This window comes from Macrobrachium nipponense, chromosome 29 (genome assembly GCF_015104395.2).
Source record: "Macrobrachium nipponense isolate FS-2020 chromosome 29, ASM1510439v2, whole genome shotgun sequence".
NCBI lineage: Eukaryota > Metazoa > Arthropoda > Malacostraca > Decapoda > Palaemonidae > Macrobrachium > Macrobrachium nipponense.
Genome location: NC_061092.1, coordinates 12,705,898 through 12,727,113, shown reverse-complemented (window position 1 = coordinate 12,727,113; position 21,216 = coordinate 12,705,898). Strand labels below are relative to the sequence as shown.

At 37.9% G+C, this 21,216-nt stretch overlaps 1 protein-coding gene and 1 long non-coding RNA gene across 2 annotated transcripts in view; one reads left to right on the top strand and one right to left on the bottom strand.

The window, feature by feature from the left end:
* The window catches only part of LOC135206130 (uncharacterized), a 124,099-nt gene extending 114,979 nt beyond the window's left edge, over positions 1-9,120 (top strand). The window contains exons 3-6 of the mRNA XM_064237380.1: positions 3,691-4,438; positions 5,102-5,184; positions 6,766-6,939; positions 7,869-9,120. Coding sequence (XP_064093450.1) covers positions 3,691-4,438; positions 5,102-5,184; positions 6,766-6,939; positions 7,869-8,231 — 1,368 coding nt within the window. The 3' untranslated portion in view covers positions 8,232-9,120. The remainder of the gene's footprint in view (positions 1-3,690; positions 4,439-5,101; positions 5,185-6,765; positions 6,940-7,868) is intronic.
* The window catches only part of LOC135206131 (uncharacterized), a 171,366-nt gene that overhangs the window by 146,886 nt on the left and 3,264 nt on the right, over positions 1-21,216 (bottom strand). The gene's annotated exons all lie outside the window — the stretch shown is intronic.

Sequence of the window (21,216 nt, the reverse complement as noted above, 5' to 3'; positions counted from 1 at the left end):
TACACATCTCTCACACCTCAATGGAATGCCCGAGAATTGAACTCAATGCCACCGAGGTGGCAGGCCAAGACCATACCGATCACGCCACTGAGGCGCTATAGGCAGTCAGTGACTGGGATTAAAGTGGGTTCAAGTTGATTTTTATGAATCCAATTATCTACTGTAGCAGAAGGTTCATAATCCACCCTTTCATCAGAACGTTGTTAACCTCTCGAATTTTCCAAAATGTTGTCAACCAAGACTTTCCCGGGGTAGAACAAGAGTTTTCTTTTTAAAGTCATCGCGGTTTTTTAAAAGTCAATCTCTTAGAGTCATCACAATTTTTTAAAAGTCAATCTCTTAAAGTCATCACAAGTTTTTAAAAATCAATCTCTCAAAATCATCACAATTTTGTAAAAGTCGACCTCTTGAAGTCATCACAAATTTGTAAAAGTCAGTCTCTAAAAGTCATTACAATTTTGTAAAAGTCAACCTCTTTAAGTCATCACAATTTTGTAAAAGTCAACCTCTTTAAGTCATCACAATTTTGTAAAAGTCAACCTCTTTAAGTCATCACAATTTTTTAAAAGTCAATCTCTTTAAGTCATCACAATTTTTTAAAAGTCAACCTCTTTAAGTCATCACAATTTTTAAAAAGTAAACCTCTTTAAGTCAATCACAATTTTGTGAAAGTCAACCTCTTTAAGTCATCACAATTTTGTAAAAGTCAACCTCTTTAAGTCATCACAATTTTGTAAAAGTCAACCTCTTAAAGTCATCACAATTTTATAAAAGTCAACCTCTTTAAGTCATCACAATTTTGTAAAAGTCAACCTCTTAAAGTCATCACAATTTTTTCTAAAAGTCAATCTCTCGAAGTCATCACAATGTTGTAAAAGTCAATCTCTTAGTCATCGTAATCTTTTAAAAATCAATCTCTTAAAGTCATCACAATTTTTTAAAAGTCAACCTCCTAAAGTCATCACAATTTTTTTTAAAAGTCAATCTCTTAAAGTCATCACAATTTTTAAAAGTCAATCTCTTAAAGCCGTCACAATTCTTAAAAAGTCAATCTCTTAAAGCCGTCACAATTTTTTAAAAGTCATTCTCTTCAAGTCATCACAATTTTTTAAAAGTCAATATCTTAAAGTTATCGCAATTTTTTAAAAGTCAATCTCTTAAAGTCATCACAATTTTTTTAAAAGTCAATCAAACCGCAGCTCAGGATACGACAAATTCCGTCCGTATAAATACGATAAAAGTATTGGTCTTACTGACAGAGAGAGAGAGAGAGAGAGAGAGAGAGAGAGAGAGAGAGAGAGAGAGAGAGCCATCATCGCCATAAGCACGCAGAAGAAAGAAAAAGAACAGCCAGGAGTTGTTTTGGAATGGGTGTGGCTCACGTCCCGTGCATGGCCCTGTGACACTGGGAGGAAAAAAAACAGGCATTGTAAGGATTAAAACAAAACAGGTGAACAAGCCTCTAAGAGAGAGAGAGAGAGAGAGAGAGAGAGAGAGAGAGAGAGAGAGAGCCACTTTTTTTTGTGGAGCTGAATAGTTTTGGCAATATATTCTTCCCTCGGTGCCGGGAAAAGTAGAAAAGAGAGAGAGAGAGAGAGAGAGAGAGAGAGAGAGAGGAGAGAGAGAGAGAGAGAGAGAGAGAGAGAGCGCCTCCTTTTTTTTACTTTTTTATTGTGAGGAGGAGTCGAATAGTTTTGGTACTATACTCTTCTCTGAGTGCCGGGAAAAATATAAGTGACTTCTTTCCATACTTTTAAACTTAATGACCGCTGGCATGCATGCATTACGGTCACACATAGCAGTGGCGTGGCACGTGGAGTTCCCTTTCATTTCGGGAGTGACGTTCCGGGTTAAAACTGAAATGTAGGCTAATTAAAATAGCGTCAGTACGACCTGCATTTTTAGTTGATTTCTAATGTTTTTTTTTTTACATTCGTTTCATATTTTCCGTTATGATGAAGTCATGGTAATCTTGTAATGTGGGAGTGTGTGTTACTTTTAATCATTTAATGTCTTGCGGGTCAATGACACCTCATTTTTCCTGTTGTTTTGCTTTATTTTATATATTTTCGGTAATAATTACTACAATAAATTCGCTGGTAATCTTGTAGGGTATGGTGTTTTAATCACTATACGTTTTATTGGTCGATGACACCGAATTTTTCTAATATTCTCATTATTATCTTATTTCATATCTGCACTACCGATTATTACAGCAACACCATTGGCTACCTTGTATTGTAGTGTTTTTTAAAACTTATTTTTAAATTCATTTCATTTTAATGTTTTATTGGCCACTGACACGTCATTCCTGCTCGCCATTTCCGATCTCTGCTTAGTCATGCCACATACGTGTCATGAAAATTCCAGCCCATTTTCAGATTCCAGTGACGTCATTCGCAGTCATGCAAATGTCAAAACCTTCGGATTCTGATGGCTGCGGGTGACGTAATTCCAAGACAATTTTCGACGAAAAATGAATACCGGATGAACTTCCAATTCACCAGACTTCTTTATATTTTTAGGTTTATGCCGAAATGTTGAGCAAACCACGGTTTATATTTATGAACCAGATCGCAATGGACTGACGCATAAAAATGTAACCTATTTTCTTTAAAAAAAGAAAGAGAAAAAAAACAACTTCAACATTACTTGCACTTCTAATTTTCTGGACTCACGAAATTCGACCATTCCTCAGAACCCCTTCAAATTCGACGTAATTTTGACACTAGTCTGTGCCACCTTAGGCTGAAGCTACCTTATTAGTTTCCTTTTGTAATCCTTAACATTATCAAAATAAAAAACCTAACTGCTGTAGGATACTACATGGTGATTCCATACATATTATACAAACAATCATAATGTAGAATTCTCTTTCGCTTTTTACTTCAGTTTAGGAAAGAAGTTTCCTTTGAATGAAGTTTTGAAAAGTAAAGTGAATGACAGTTTGTCCGTATACAAAGCAATGACATTTTCACAAGAGGTGAACAAGTAATTGCTAGAGTACTTGTTATCCAGTAATGTGTATTTACATTTATGTTGACCCATACACACCCCTTGACAAATGTTGTAAATATTTTAAATATATCTAATTCATAACCGCGTGTGTATTGTGTAATGCTGCCATCAGAGTTTTTATAAACACGAAAAATATCAATTATGAGGCCATACGATTGTTTTTGTTCGTACATTACCATTTATTTCGACTAGGAAGTAACGTGTTTAAGGAATGCATGATATCTGTAGTATACATATATCAAGCTACAATGTCCTTTAATATCTAATTCGCTCTACCTCGGAATTAATATATTTCCATATATGCTTAACCGAAGGGGAATTTTTTTCTCGATAATAGACTTGCCTGGACCCGGGCGCGAACCCATGGAGCCTTTCAAATCCAGGAACGTCAGTGAAGCTTTTAGTTCCTGGATTTGAAAGGCTCCACGGGTTCGCGCCCGGGTCCAGGCAAGTCTAATATCGAGAAAAAAAATTCCCCTTCGGTTAAGCATAATATGAAAATATATTAATTCCGAGGTAGAGCGAATTAGATATTAAAGGACATTGTAGCTTGATATATGTATATGAAACACGGAAATGTGATATGACTAATTGTAGTATATATATCTATAAGATTATGTAAGCTCGAATCAACTGCAACATCGGAATTCATATTCTCCAACTCTCTTTCAGCTGGTAAGCCTTGTCCAGACGCTGATCTTCTCCTGGGTGTTGGTGGAAACCTATCAATCCTACCAAACGTCCCTCAACTACCAATCCTCGGTCGAGATCAACTCCTCCATGGACGACTCGTCCTCCTCCACCTACACCTTCGACTCCCCGCGATGCCCCTTCGGCTTCTTGGCCATATCGGGGCGGTACAGTAACGATTCCTACGAAGAGGTATATCAGGATGACGCCCAAGAGGAGGAGGAGGAGGAGGAGAAGACAGAGGAAGAAGTGGTCGAGTCAAGCGGCACTCCCTCCTCCTCCTCCTCCTCGCCGGAGACCTCCTCCTCCCCCACGAGGAGCAGCTCAAGAATCTCCGCTCAGCAAGCATCCCCGTTAGCTTTAGAACTCGAGCTCGAGGAAGGGCATGGAGGAGAAGGAGGAGGAGTAGTAGTCGCCTCCTCCACGGCAGCCTCCGTTCCCCCGGAAACGCCGAGGGCCTCTCCGCAGGGCGTGGACGACGACGCCGTGGGCAAGAGGGTCCAATCACCGTCGCACTCATCTTCTTCTTCCGTCGTGCCGTTGCTGGCTCTGCCTTCATCCTCCACATCTCCGTCGCCGAGCGCTAACGGTACTTCTGCGTTACTTGCGGCCTCGTCCTCGGCGTCTATCGCCGCCGTGGCTGACTCTTTCGAGCCTCCCTCCGTCAGTAGCTCGAGCGCGCCAGCGAGCAACAGAACGCGGGGACCGCGCGTCAGATGCGCTGCCCAAGGTAAAGTATTTGTTTTTGAATTTGTTGGGAAACAGACTCCACCCCACCCCACACATCTCATCCTCCTAAACAACGCCCCCCCCCCCCCCCCATCCCCATATATTCTTCTTTTCTTCTTCTATTTAGAGTTTGGTTATCAGGGCATTACGGGCTGCTCTATGAGCAAGATCCCGTGCTGGCATAAGGTCAGCTAAAGCTGGCATAATGTCAGCTAAATTTAAAACTACCAGGCCACAAAGACCTGACCTATGCCCTGAAGACTGATTGATTGTAAGTTATCTGGGCGTTGCAACTGCCAGGGTCACGCCCCCATTTGAAATGAATGCATACAAAAGTGAACGTATTGAGCATAAAAATTAGCAGTTGCCTGTAACATTGTAACTTGTTGGCAATTACATATGAGAAGAAAATAATATCTAATGTTGGGTTGCTACAGAACTGAATCTTGGCTAAAGGTTTTGAACACTAGTAATAAAATATCATGTGATTAATTCTTTTTACACAGAGCGGAATACAAAATATCAAAACGTCTGTATTGTGTGTCGTAACTCACTACGTGCCTTTATACAAAAATGTAAATATATATAATAAAAAATCCTGTGTTTTTTACATGTTCTTATTTTTTTTAAGAAACTGTTTATGCATGAATGCTCTCACCCACAGGTCAAGGACTGTTATGGGCACTTGTAGTGGCATCTGCCCTTTATACACTCGTAGGCATTCTTCTAATCTTCGCCATTTTATATGTAAGTATATCTGTCGGTACTTATGAGTACTTCTGTGAGTATTTATATTCATAACTGTTTGTAAGTATGTCTATTGTTAAGTAAATATGTCAGGTAAAACCAACTGGTAAAATTATTACCAGCAATATGAAATCTTTTGTAATGCCTTCGCTTTCATGTGACGTGACCCGAATGTTTGAACTGAATTGAATTGAATTGAATTGAATTGAACTGAATATACAATTTAGACCAAAGGCCAAGCACTGGGACCTATAAGGTCATTCAGCGCGGAAACGGAAATTGACAGTAAAAAGGTGTAACAGGAGGAAACCCTCAAAGCAGTTGCACTATGAACCAATTGTTACGAAAGGATGGAAAGTAAGATGGAAGAAAGAGAATATGAAAGGAGGTACAGTAAAAGGAACGAAAGGGGTTGCAGCTAGGGGCCGAAGGCACGCTGCAAAGAACCTTAAGTAATGCCTACAGTGCAACGCATGAGGTGTACTGATGGCACTACCCCTCTATGGGGCCAAATGTTTGAGATATTGTATCGTCTCGTACGACTCAGCACCTAACCCTGTTTACAGACCGATCTCCCGTTTACTCTGCTACATTCTCTTCTTTAAAGCTGATATCGAATAGCATTCAAATGAGATCTGAGGTCACAGAAACAAACTAAGCGCAAACTTAAGAGTGAGGGAACCCACAGAAAGAGGATGGTGGTATTCATGGTTTATATAACGTCACAACGCAATCAACAGCGTTAAAATACATGACGATAACCAAAGGGATAAAAACCGATACCACTGCTATAGAGTCCTTCAGATGCATTTTCATTTAAGGGAGAATGACCCTCTAATAATAAATAAAATCTTTCAGCTCGACAGTTTAACAATTAGATGACATGGCCTCTTCCGCAGATTAATTCAACTGATGAATGTACGAATTCAATACGAATAATGTAGTAGACAAATTTCGTATAATCGGGGACGTCGTGCTTTACAGTGTCTTCCCTTCGTCTATCTATGCGTGTGTCTCTCAGTCTTCCCTCCGTCTATGCGTCTGTCTCTCTGTCTTCCCTCCGTCTATGCGTCTGTCTCTCTGTCTTCCCTTCGTCTATCTATGCGTCTGTCTCTCGTGTCTTATCGAATGCAGCTTCTCCATCATCTTTCAGACCGTCCTCTCCTTCGTGTTTCCTGCAATTCCATTTCCATGATCTCTCCTGGAAAACCTGGAAAATGTTGCTCATCATATCCTCTCATTAGGTCCTCGGACGATTTCAATCTTGACTCTCGATTTTTCTTTCTTTCTTTTTTGACACTTCAGCGACTTTTGCTGACCTAGTGTATTCAATTCTAATCCAACCTTTCTTGTCAATCTACCCTTTAAATTTCTGGTGTATTAATTGCTTATCCAATCTCTCGTCAATCCACCCCGTAAATTTCTTAAGCACAAACAAAAAATTAGTCCCAACGCAGCCACTCACCAACAGACAAAAACACCTGCAAACATTCACTGACGAGAACATTAGCCCACCGAATAATCCCAAGTCATATCAACGTCATAAAACGTCGCCATTAACGAAACTACATTGCCTTTCAGTGCGTGTCCTGGCAGCTGTCCATCTGGTTTTTCTACACCGTCGGGTACAACCTCTTCACCTTGATCGTCGCTCTGATGGACGGGAGCTACACGAACCCTCCTGACATCTCCAGCTACGTCGTCTGCGTTATCATGACGTACTGCGTCTCCATCGTTGATTCTTACTACGAGAAGGTAATTCATTCATTTTGTGTGTGTGTGTAATTCTGACTAGGGTCGTCGCGGTGCATGACTTTATGAGTTCCTTGGGCAGTAGTTAGATATGATTCTACCTAAACTGAGGCAAAGTAGGGTTCTTAAAGCTTCGCATTTTGGTACAGTATGATTCTCACTCTCGTGAACTGTATAACAAAGGAGGATTCTGATACCCCACGATTCTAAATATAGTAATCCTAGCAAAAAATAACATTATCCTCATTCTTCTGAGCTGTAGCAAATAGATTTTCAAAATCCTAACCCAAAGAAAGAAATTTAATTTTCTTCTATTCGTTCGAACTTTATTTGTAGCCTAAAGTGGGGAATGATTCTTTGTTTTGATTTCTACTTTATATTTTTTTTTCCTATAATATTCTAGCCCTCTTCAAAGGTCGTGTTTTAAATTACTAATTATTCTCATTCTTTTGAACTGTAGCAAAGGATTCTGATTCCTTGTGATTCTCATTATCCTAATCTTAGCAAAGAATAACATTATTCTCATTCTTTTGAACTGTAGCAAAGGATTCTGATTCCTTGTGATTCTCATTATCCTAATCTTAGCAAAGAATAACATCATTCTCATTCTTTTTGAACTGTAGAAAGGATTGATTCTGATTCCTTGTGATTCTTATGATCCTAATCTTAGCAAAGAATAAAATTATTCTCATTCTTTTCAGCTGTAGTAAAGAAGGATTCTGATACCCCATGATTCTGAATATACTAATCCTAGCAAAGAATAACAATTATTCTCATTCTTTTAAACTGTAGCAAAGAAGGATTCTGATTCCTTATGGGTTTTCTATATCCTGACCCAAGCAAAGAATAACATTCAGCATTTATTAAATAAATAATGAAACACTCTCTGTCTTCGACCCACTAACGACCTCTCCTGCCCCCTCCCCCCGCAGCAACTCCTCCACGACGAGAGGACGGACAAGAGCGGCCCAGGGCGCCGCAGATCCAGCCTAGTCATAGTGAGATCCTCGCCGGACACCCCGACATCCATCCAGCAGGATTACATCCCGCCCACGTCCTACAGGGTGCCGGCAGGCCAATCCTTGGCTCCCCCCCCTCCTGCTCACAGTCTAGCCCCTCCGCCCCCTGCTCACATGTTAGCTCCGCCCCCTCAAAAACTCGCCCACCAGGTGAAATTGGCGCCCCCGCCCCTGAAGGCCCACGCACCCCCGCCCGTCTCGCAGGCACCGTTGGAGCCGCGCCGTGGCAGGGAAAACCACCACCACCACCATTATAAGTATCACAACAACCTGTAGGCTGCGTTCCTTACGTCACCACCACACGGAACGCGCTCCCTCACGACGCAACTGTACGCAGCAGCCGCATTGTGTGTTTGTGTGTTTGTGTGTGTGTAGAGAGAGACTCTCAAGAGACTAAACGGGAGAAGAAAAACGTTTTATAAAGACTACTATGGAAACCGAGAAAGAAACGAAGAGAGAGAGAGAGGGAGGGAGAGATAATAACATTAAACAATGAATGAAATATACAAGACGATAATCAATAGCATTACAGAGAAAAGTATCTTCCAGATCATCAGTTCAGGTGACTTTTTTTTTAATGGAAATGCAAGCCAGATGTAATTCACGGCGGAATCAGTGATTGTGTGGCAAAATTCATCGTGAAATGAACTATAAAAGAAATGTTATGACCGACGAAACATTCTGCAAAAATACGTATTAATTAGGAGCGTGACCAACGGCTATGGTTTATCGTTAAAGACAGACTTGAAAATAAGCCACAATAAAGTGGGCCCTTTTTTTTATCATTGCGTTAAAATATACAAATAAAAATTATTCACAAGTGTGACATCACAAAGATCATATACTGTAACATATTTATCGTCTATATACTAAAAAAAAATTTATTTTTTTCGAAGGTACTTTTAGCAAAGCACGTACAATAGTTGCATGCCGTACAGCAAATATCGAAATATTACAGTTTTCATGTTTAATCATTCAATTCATTTCGTATATAAAGAGTGCGTAAAGGCTTCGTGATATGACTGATTTTTAATTGTGCAGGTGAGAACATGGCAAAGCCAAACGGGATGGCCTCAACAGATAGGAAACGCTCAATATGGACGGTAACTCGGAGTCCTTAACTTGCCCACGCCTGATGGCAAGAGAAAAAAAAATAAAAAAACAACTCAATGGACCCACTCTGGTGGGTGATGGAGATAAGGTAACAGTTGCTTGAAACGATTCTTAAAGCATCCCAGTAGCCAAAATTAGTAAAAGTCAACACCAAAATCAGTAAAAGTCAACAAAGTCATACTAAAAGCAATTGGAGAAAAAGGAACCTAAAGAGACCTGTAATTGTGTCGTCATTCCCAAACCCAGCTCTTGGAAAGGAATTCTCGATCAGCGATTAAAAACAAATTTGATACGAAATTTCCCTTCAATAGGAACATTTGGATTGATCATACTGTGGCCATGGAATGCATTGATGTGCCTGAATAAATATAGTTATATATACATAGATATAATATAAATATATAAATATATATATCTTTCTGATTTCCAGAAATAATAACTCTAAGACGCTCGTATTATCTCATAATTCTACATCCATCTTTTCTCGTATATATTCTTGCTAATTACATATGCAGTACAGCTGAAATTCTGCTACATAATAAATAAATTAGCTTTGTACAGCATCAGTTCCTTAAACGTGATCTTGACGAGCTATATATAGTTAACAGATTGAAATGGTCCTCATATTTTTTCCTCTACTTCTGCCAGGGATCGAACGTGAAACCAGGTACCTTTAAATTTTGTCTTTCGCTTCGAGTTGACGTCAATCTCTCTCTCTCTCTCCAATGGCAGCGACACGCAAGCTGTGACGTGTGCTGGCTCAAATGCGTCATTATTGTTTTGAGATAATTACGCAATGGCTCATGTTTTTACAAACAATTACATCGTGGCTATGACAGATCATGTCACAATTCAACCATTTTTTTTTCATTTTTTGAGTGAGGGTAATAAGACAGCTGCAATGAAGATATTATGGAATCCTGAATACGTTTCACAAAGTAATATACATTTCAATATGCTTTTCCCTCTTTTAGCATTTGTGTCCTCAGAATATTCGTACTTAATGTATAACTTTCATCAACGTTCATATTTGATCTTAAATTTCTGTAGTATAACGATCTTTTGCCAGTAAGCAATCATTTACTTTCCGATCTACAAAAGCCAGTTTCTTTGATTTGCGGAGATGATGATATAAATATTTATTTTTGCTATAATGGAATTATTTTGTAATGAAGAGTATCCTCGTTTAGACTCGTATGTTTTCCTGTTGTTTACATATTGTTGGACTAATGCTTCTCATAGAAGTTATTGCATCAATGACATAAAAAGAGACTCTTAGGATACAAACTGCACTGAAAAACTACCACGAAGTGATAACGATGATTTAAAACTATGGAGCTGCGCCTGGAATCTCCTTCTTTGCGGCCTGGAACCAACTCCACTGCAGTCCGGCTATATGGCTGGAGTCGCCTCTTCTGCGGTCAGGCAGCGCCTGGAATCGCCAACGCTGGAATCAGTTGGGCCCGGAAGCGCTTCGTCTGCAGCCAGTGGCTACGCTTAAAAAAAAAAAAAAAACATCTCCCTCGCTGCAATCAGGCTGCGTCCAGAATCGCCTCTGCTTCCGTCAGGCTGAAGTCAGCTGCACTTGTAATCGCCTACTACGCTACAGTCAAGGTCGACCCCTTTGTCTGTTTCTCATTGGGCTCTGTTTTCAATGCCAACCAACATGTGTCTTATCATAGTGCAAGTAGTATTCTAGGTACCAGCTTCTCACAAAGTTATCTCTTTTGCTGCTAATCAGCATTTCATTGCGAGAAAAAACAAAGAGAGGAGAAAATACATCGGTTACAAGACGATATGGTTTTCCTATGGTAAAATCATTGGTGATAAACATTCTCCCATCTGGGGAGGATGTTTCAGTGCCGATATGATAATCAAACATTTCTTTGCGAATTGGGTTGGGTGCAGAGACATTACGCCATGAAGTACTCTTTCGCTGTGTACCACTTTCTGTAGCGTGGAAAGAAAACTAACGGGAAAATTAGGGTGAAAAAAATAACGTTCTACCTTCCAGTTGTCTTGAGTCCTTCATGTGTCGTACAACGTGAATCGATCAATGGTCGTTTGCCTCACTTCACTTGAAAAATGACTTCAAGAAAATTTAGTCACAGATGGAAATGACTGCCGTGTACCATTCACAAAATTCACAAAATTCCTAAAAAAATTCCTGACGAAGGTTTGTATGGATTAATTCGTAAAACGCTGAACGCAGAAAGTATGGAAGGACTCGACTGTAAAAACTGGTGTGCTATTCGTAAATAAATGACTGAATCATTAATTATCAACGTGTTCTGAAATACAACTGTGTTTGCTACTTCTTTTCATCAAGTTTCAAAATAATCTGTCGAGCAAAGTTTGAACCTACGTTAAAAAGATTCAATATTGAATACATATACATACTTCCACATTCACATTTGCATATGTATTATGTGTATGTGTGTGTGTCCGTGCGTCTGTGTACGTCATATGGAAATGTGATAAGGAACATATATCAAAACTGCAATGAACCCAGAGTGATATCAAAATTATCTTGTGATTCTGTAAAAAAAAAAAAAAATAATAATAATAATAATACTATTAAAAAGGAGTTCGCCTTGTAGTGTGAGTCATGCTGTAGTGAGTTCGAAGCCTAAACACTTATTAAAGAGATTTAGCTTCCTTTAGGATAAAAAAAAAAAAAGATAAACAAGACGAGGATAGAACATGCAGCTGAATATAAGCAATCTTAGTGTGATATCTCTTCTGAAAGCAATCTCCAGCTTCTTAAACCACAGCATCGCCGAAGCAGTTTGAAAAAAAAAGAAAAAAAAAAAAAACAAAAAAACAAAAACCCCTTTTTTACTTATTTTTCTCTTTCTAAACAAATCATTTTTTTCCAAGGATCAATTTATTCCAGTATTTAGCTTGCAATACTGAAGTCTGCATAACACTAATGGTGACTATGAAGATTATCATTATGATAATAATATTGTAAACAGGCTTCACATTAACGTGGACAGATGATAATACCCACAGTACTGGCTTATATACATATAATATATTGCTAACGTCGGGATTGAAACGTGTCAAGCTGAGAGTTTCCGAGAGTCTTCTAAGGTCCTGTCTCTAAAATGAATAAATGAATAAATCAAACAAATATAGATACCCAAATAAAAATAAATAAATCAGTACTAATACATACATAAATGGGACCAAGATTCTCAGACGCCTCAGCTGTTGCATCTTAAATTCAAACACTTACGATACATGGCAAGCTAATAATAATAATAATAATGGTAATAATAATAACACTATTAACAATAATGCTATTAGAATAATAACGAATAAATCTGAGAAAAAAAATACTTGAAAGGAGGAAAAGAAAAGTTATCTGTGATTGATTTCTGCTGACCAAGCAGCTAACGCTGCACCGACGGGCTACTGACTGACTTCATAAACCGTCATTTATAATGTTTTTAAACCAAAATGTAAAATAACATATATAGCAAAGGACTTTTCAATCGCTTACGATAAGCTTTCTAAGATTTTTGTACAAAAAAAAAATATATATATAAAAAAAACATAACAATAAGAGGTTGGATGGGTATCTCAAGAGCTAATCCAAGAAAAGTGGAAACGCGCCCCTCTCTCTCTCTATTGCGCGCGTGCGCGCTCGCACAACCGTAGGTGAATCTGTTTAGCGTGTCTCCTTTAATTCGTGTCTATTGACTGAGATTTTTAATCTGCTAAATGCTCCTAGTAATAAACATACAACCTACATTAAGCTTTCGATATCCTTTAATTTTTTTTTTTCTTTTGCTCGGGAATTGGAACTGAAATAAAAAACATTTAGGCCAAAGGCAAAGCGCTGGGACCTATGAGTTCATCCAGCCTTGAATAATGTTGAAACAAGTGTTATGAGAGGGTGGAAAGTAAAATGGAAGAATGAGAATATAAAAGAAATTCAGTAAAAGAAATGAAAGGGGTTGCAACTAGGGGCCGAAGGGACGATGCAAAGAACCTGAAGTAATGCCTACAGTGTGCCGCATGAGGTGTGCTGACAGCACTTCCCCCTTAAGGAGCTCTCTGTTCTTAAAAGTTTTAGTTGTACAATGTGACAGCGATTGATTTAAAAGTAATTGATCTGGCGTCACAACAACAAAGGTCATCATCAACGATAAAAACTTATCAGTAAAACCAGTTTTTTTAAACCCTTTTCCCACTTATTCTGAGAAGGCGAACCAAACAGTCAGTCAGTCAGTTAAATTTTTGTTGCCTTACTTAATAAAAAATTCAGCCGTTTTCCAACTTTTGCAACCCTTTGGAAGCCTGTTTATCATCTCCTAAGGGCAGACCCCATTAAAGTTCTTTTTCGCCAACTCCTGTGATCCCTTGGGATTGGGTCTCCCACCTCCCTGAGGCTGGGGTCCTTAAATTTCTTTCCTGCCCTCCTAGGAAATATACACGTCTCAGATAAGACAACTGGATTCCTAATCCGAAAACTTTCAAAAGTTGTATTTTTCGCGTATCTTCCAATATTCTTTTCCTTTAGATTGCGTACTCAGTATACCTATAAGGAGCTATAGTAGATACCCATCAACCGTGCATCTGATGTCTACGCCAGTCCCTTACGACGCTCCTGATTGGTTGTTGATAACCCAAGTCACAGGGCTGGAAACTCTCAGTTTCTCTCGAGAGTTCACATGGGCAGGATGTATGCTCTACCTCTCCTGAGGGTTACTTTTGCCTCAGGAGAGGTGGAACATACATCCTTCCTATGTGAACTCTCTCGAGAGACTGTAAGTTTCCAGCCCTGTGATTGGCTTTCAACAGCCAATCAGAAGCGTCGTAAGGGACTGGCCTAGACATCATATGCACGGTTGATGTGAATCTACTTTAGTCCCATGATGACGTAAGTTCCAAGTGTAACCTATGGGATGAACAGTAATAAATAAATAAATAAATAAATAAATAAATAAATTCAAAGTTGAAATAAATGAAAAATTAAAGGTAATTTAATGACAAAATGTCTTAACCATTACAATATTCAATCGGGCCCTTGGGACATTATTCCCGAAGGAAGCCAACGATGCATCGTAGTAAACAACAGAATATGTATAATGAAGAGTAATAAATAAATAAATAAATAAATAAATAAATAAATAAATAAATAAATAGATAAAAAATTCAGTAATAATGATAAAAACAGAAATTTACCATCTACATTATTCCCGAAAGAAGCCAACGATGGATCGTAGTAAACAATAGTATCAATAATACTAAAATAAAGAATATTCCGCATTTTATAAAAGTAATACATGCTCAAGTTGCGAGGTACATTGCCAAGTTACGCCGCACGAATTTAACAAACAAGCAAGTAGGCGTAATCCCTTAGTGGCGCTTAGTAGAAATATCCAGGTCTCAAGTATGAAAATGGTACGGAATCGCAGGTAGATTAACTTTCCACTAACCACTAGAATACGTAGAGAAAGGACAGAAAGCATTTATTTTTGAGATTCAGATCTTTCTGATGCTCGCTGTCTTTAAACTACCGTTGGAGTACCCTAAAAATTTGCAGCTAAAATGACATCATCTTACGTCAGTCCTCAGTCCACTAAGTTTCGTGGCTTACATTTATTCTAAAAAAAAAAAAAAATAACAAAAAAAAAAAAAAAAAAAAAAAAAAAAGGATCAAATGCACAAGTCAAAAAAAAGAAGGAAAAAGAAAGGATCAAATACACAGGTAAAAAAACATAAACGAGGATAAAAAAAAATGAGGATCAATTACACAGGTACTGATGTAACGCAAATAATGACAAATGAAGATATCAATTTAACAAAGAGCTTAGATGAGAAAATTAGAATTTCAAACGTGAGGTCTGGAAACCCAGCTACGTTACTGTTATAGCTAACAGTCTCGAGGTTAGTTCCTGATGACATCCAGTACGAAATAATCTCTCTCTCTCTCTCTCTCTCTCTCTCTCTCTCTCTCTCTCTCTCTCTCTCAAAACTTGAAATAGTATGCCCTTTATCTTAACGGCCCGAGATAGAAATATTTTGAATATATAAATTATAAAAGATATTTGAATATAAAACTTCAAAGATAAGTCTGCGGGCACGAGATGCAAATAACACATGAAACAATTATGCAAGTGATTAATCTACAGCAACAAGCAGCAAAAGGCAGTGAATAAACCAAAACAAACCACCCAATTTTTTTTTATGAACACGGCCATGACTGATGCCATAAAGCCCGGTCAAGACAAGAATGGTAATGACGGAGTGACGCAAAGCTCGCCTATATTTTAGGCTATAAAGCCAAGCACTGGGGCACATGCTGCCATTCAGTACTCAAGACAGAGAAAAGAGGGAGGAGAAGGAGTAGTTGCACAGCAAGATGAACAGATGAACGAGATCCAGCAAATACAGGGGATGGAATATAAGGATCTAGAAATGGAACTGGGTAAAAAAAAATAAATAAATAAAAAATACTACAAAGCTGCACTAAGAATGTAATTAACAGTCAAGAGCCGTTTAATAGGAAGACAAGATAGGAAGAGAAAATGGAAATAAAGCGAAAGGCTAAATAAAATGTGGGCGCACTGTGAAGCGAAGGGACACCGCAAACACTCTTCTACAATGCCTACAGTGTGCCTGATGAGGTCCATCTATTTAACTGATATATGCTTAATCCTTCAGGAAATACAGAGGACTGGAGAACATTCCACACTGCAAGTGTAAGGGATGAAATATTTATTGGTGGTTGGTTAATTTGCGCCAGCACAAGCTCTCCCTAATGGTGGTACTACCTAAGTATGGTAAGGTTTTGAAGCGGTACAGAGGCCTGATGTGGACCTCTGAACTCTGCACTAATAACTGAGAGGAAATACTGATCAAACTTGAGGACGATGGACTTCCATTCCTCCCTATCAGTAATTCAAAACTGCTTCCCATAAGGATTTACTCATCAGGATGGAACGTGATTATTATTATTATTATTACTACTACTTTACGGGGCCACTGACTCACGTTTGTAAGTTAAGTATATCTTAGTTTAACCAGACCGCTGAGCTGATTAACAGCTCTCCTAGGACTGGCCCGAAGGATTATATATATTTTTACGTGGCTAGGAACCAATTTGTCACCTAGCAACGGGAAGTACAGCTTATTGTGGGATCCGAACCACATTATATCGAGAAATTAATTTCCATCACCAGAAATACATTCTTCTGATTCCACGTTGGCCGCGCCGAGAACTAACGTTTCTAGAACCTCACAAGATTTACCCAATGAATTTGTTGTTCTTGAAAGAAAGGTGAAAATTGGAACAGGAAGGTGTGAAGTGACTAAAGGAAATGGATGATAAGTCATTTGCAGATCGAGATGCAGCCGGGGCCGAATCACTGCAAAAAGAATTCTGCAAAGCAATAGCTGTGGACGATACTAAACGCTCTAGATACAGTCCTATCTACAGTTCTTTAGTATTGTAATGCATGACACACTGGGGGCTTTACTAAAAATTTTTTTTTAGTATAGTCTACAGTGTGACAAGCAGGCACTATAATTTTTTACTTATTTTTTTTCTTTTTTTAGGTTTTACGTAATACAAGACGACTAACTTTCATTTGAATTACGGCTTTTAAGTATGAATATAAACGGATCTACATTTATATACTATATATATAAATTTTTTCTTGCAAAACACCAAACCAAATACCACAGAAAAAATCAAAACAACAAAACGAGTCATATCAACCAGAGATAATTTTACTTAGTCTATGCTCAAGTTCGTTTTCTGAACCACGTTCCTGGGCTTTACAGAAAATGGTAAATAGCCTCCTTACAAGGTAACACCGATAAAATCAAGACTTATTACATACTAAAGTAAAAGGTCTCCTATATGAGATTTAACGAAAAACGGTGTAGTTATTGCTATTACCAAATTACTGACAGAACTTGATGTACATATGAACCACATGAACAGGCTGCCCACTTACAATGTTACCTATATTTACGACTTCTAAATACAGGAAAGCATTCTCTTTCTCTCTCTCAATCATATAATTACTCATATAACTGCTTGTGTTTAAGAACTATGAAATTTGAGGGACCCGGAACTCTAGTTTCTAAATAAGATAAATCGATATGGTTAAAATTCTTACTTTTTACTGTGGTTATAACAAATACAAGGAATGAATGCTGATCTTACGATACCTATCTTACTTCGGGAAAAATATTAATGGGGGTCTAAGTTCAATATCGATCAGTCTAAAGCAGATGGTCTTATCTTTATTTATTTATTTACTTATCTATACTAGCAAGTACTATGCATGAACTTGTTCGTCTTAAGCTTTTATTATTATATTATTTAATTATTTATTTAGGCTAAACAAAACTACAAACATCTGGGTGGAGTAACAGAACACGAATTCTTTCCCTAATTTTGAAATTTTGCTTTACCTCACCATAAACGCAACTTCTTGCAACAAAAATGGAATACTCGTTAGTGCCTCTGGTGACCTAAGCAATGTATTGTGTACTTGATAGCAAGTAGTGTATGAAACAATGAACCTAGAAGGATTTTAAATACAAGAAACATATACTATAATAAACGGTAAACTATGATAAATATATTTCGATTTCCCAAAAATGTAGTTGTCTGTCAAAAAATACAAATTTACTCCATAGCTTTCAGCAGGGACACGAGATTGGTGGCGTCTTTTTAGCTAAACAAATTTTATTCCTATCGCTGAATAATTTTCCTGATGTTTATCATTAATAAACATCTATTGAATAAAGACGGCAAGAAATACTTATTATTTAGGAATAAACACCATGTTGAAAGTCACCTAAATTGGAATAAAAAAAAAGGGGGGGGGGCGTAGCCCAAATTAAGAGTAGAATGTTAAGAATTACTCCATAAATGTAAGGAAATAATGTTAAGTGTTCTGTATATATATATAATATATATATATATATATATATATATATATATATATATATATGTAAATTAATCAGTGGTAATATGTTAAGCGCAGCTCTACATCTACAGGGAGAAAGGAAGATATAATTAGAGACTTCGTAAATACAGATTAATGGTAAAATGCAGGAAAACGTCCTCACTGCCATACGTAAATTAGACGTAAAAAAATTTATCCCATTCGTCCCAGGGCAAACCTAAGTTAAAAAGCCATATAAACCTTCATAAGAATGAATGAAAATCTAGAGCGTTAACTCGCTTATGAATGCATATAAAGGGCTGTTAACCTCCACCCCACCTCCCACCAGCACCCCCCCCCAAAAAAAAAAAAAAAAAAAAAAAAAGACAAAACCCCCCCCCCAAAAAAAAAAAAGGACGGAAAAAAAAAAAAAGAAAAAAAAAAAAAAAAAAAAAAAAAAACTCTAGGACGACCCTTATCAATGACCCCTATCCCCCCCATCTTAATATACCTCATCCTTCCTCCGCTATGGAGCTGCTGCTCCAAACATCCTTTTGAAGCTTTGCTCCTGAATGGAGCCATCTCTCATTAATATTTAAAGAGACCCACTTATTATTTCCGATAATGAAAACATTCTGCCCGAATCAAAAGGAATATCATATACATAGGGACGTGGAATGAGGAACAGGGGGTGGTGCCATAGGGGATTTGGGTGGGGTGTGTATTCAATACCACAAAAGTAGTGGAGAATTTAAGTGAGAGAGAGAGAGAGAGAGAGAGAGAGAGATTACGTACTATATATGACATTTTGTGAAGATGAATGAAGCCCGTATTATGCAACCATATCAGTTAAAGCAAGTGATGAGGCATGTATATATGTGCATGCATATATATAATATATATACTATATATATATATAATCTATATATATATATATATATAGATATGGTTTAAAAATGTATAAAATATATAGATATATATATATGATATTATTAAACTATATGTCATTAGCTATAAAAATATAAAATAATTATTATGATACTATATATATATGTATATATATAACATACTTATATAATATAATATATTATATATAGATAGATATATAATATTATTATATATATTAATAATATACTTAGGGTCTTCTGGAATATGCAGAAGAGTAAAGGTTTCAAAACTAATCTCTGGAAAACACAAAACATCAACGTGTACAAAACCCCAATTCTGTACTCCGGAATAGGCAAAACTTTACAGCAAACTGTAAATCAACCTGCAGAATTGAAAACTATTCCCGGGGAACGGGACGACATAGATTTAAAAATCATCCTTAGGAACAGACAGGACACCTAGTTTCCAAAGCTCTCGGGCTGTAACCTGAACAGCGTAATTTACAGCTTGGCTTGTTGTAACCTATACTACCTGAAACAGATAAACCAGCGTGTCTTTTTCCAAAGTATCTTCACGAAGAGCAACATCAATAAAGTTTTGAAATAGATGCAATGATATAAGAGATTCTCTCTCCTCTGTCATTACAAGCACGAGTGGTACTGCCGAGTGGTATACTGCCCGCATCCCCGGAAAACTGATGAAGAAAAAAAAAAAGACGGGCGAAAATATTGGAAACATCCATCGGGTGACATTTAGTGCTAATAAGCAGGAAACGTGCGAGTTGTGAAGCACATTTCCAGGTTATTGGGTCAAACCCCGTGGACGTGGCAAGCATTCGGTGTGACCCTGAGGAAGATGGAGAAGAGAGAGGAGGAGGAGGAGGAGGAGGAGGAGGAGGAGGAGGAGGAGAAGAAGAATAATGCGGATGACATAATATGAGGTTAAGGACCAACCAAGAATGTTCAGAGGTGTCTTTGAAGGTGGCGCACGGATGCGGGGACGATGTCTCGGATTGGGAAATATATTTGGTTTGGTGGGTGGAATCAGGAACTGGAGGTCTGCACTGGGCAGTAGCATATTTTCTCACCCACCCAAAAAAAAAATTATTATTATAATAATAATACATGAGATACTAGAAGAATGAAAGAAAACCGTAAATGATTGTGCTCGCCTCTCTCTCTTTCATATATATATATATATATATATATATATATATATATATATATATTATATACTATATACATATACACACATATATATATATAATTTACATACGTATATGTACATATGTATATGTACACATATAATATATAATATAAATATATACACACAATCGTTTTACCCCCAAAGAAATGGCTATAAAGAGTGCTGACCTTACGATATAATCAACGAAGTCATTTGGGATGGGGTTGCTGGCCCCACAACCCTGCTCTCCGCCTGGCTGGCTGGCTGCGTCCTAAACAAGTCAATCAACTTCGGACGGTTAATTATTCACTGCTGAGATCAACAGAAACACAACAGAAACCGGGGTAAGTCCAGAGAAGAATTCTGGGCGGTCAAAGCCAATTAGTTTCGGTGTCGAATAGTTCAGTGATGGTAATGGGTCACATCTAAGTTGAAGGGTTGAGCTGAATATAGAATTTAGGCCAAATGCCAAGCACTGGGACCTATGAGGTCATTCAGCGCTGAAATGGAAATTGAAAGGTGTAACAGAAGGAAAAAACCTCTCAGGTACATCTTAAAGAAGGTTAGGAGTGAAGATACGTACGTATGTATACGTATGTATATATACTATATATGACATATATAACACACATCCTTCTACATAGACATTATGAGTAATTATAATTGCACATTCCATAGAGAATGTAGCGAACCCAAATCAAGGCGTTACACATCGACCATGAATACGGATTAGAAAAAAAAAAAACCTCCCTAGAAATGTCTATTCTTGGTCGAATTTCCTAAAATTCTCTCTTCCTTTTCCCTTCCTAACAGAACCTCTTGTTTTCACAGAATATTTTCAAAACGGAATTCATTATATGCTAATTTTTCCCCATTAATACTTTCCCCGAGTTCGTTAGCCTCTTCACAGGGTACAATTTTTTTTTTTTGGGGGGGGGGGTGGGGTGGGGGGGTGAGGGGGTTGGGGGGGTGTTGGGAAAGGAGAGTCTACCAGAATCCTATCATAGAGTTGGAGAGATGTTGTTATTCCTCTTCTTTATCCTTTAATTCTATTCACGGCTTTTCATTTTTCGGTGTCTGACCTATGCTGTAGTCAGTCGATCAGTTCGTCCCTCATAACCAAGTTCAAGCGCCTCAGTGGCGTGGTTGGTATGGTG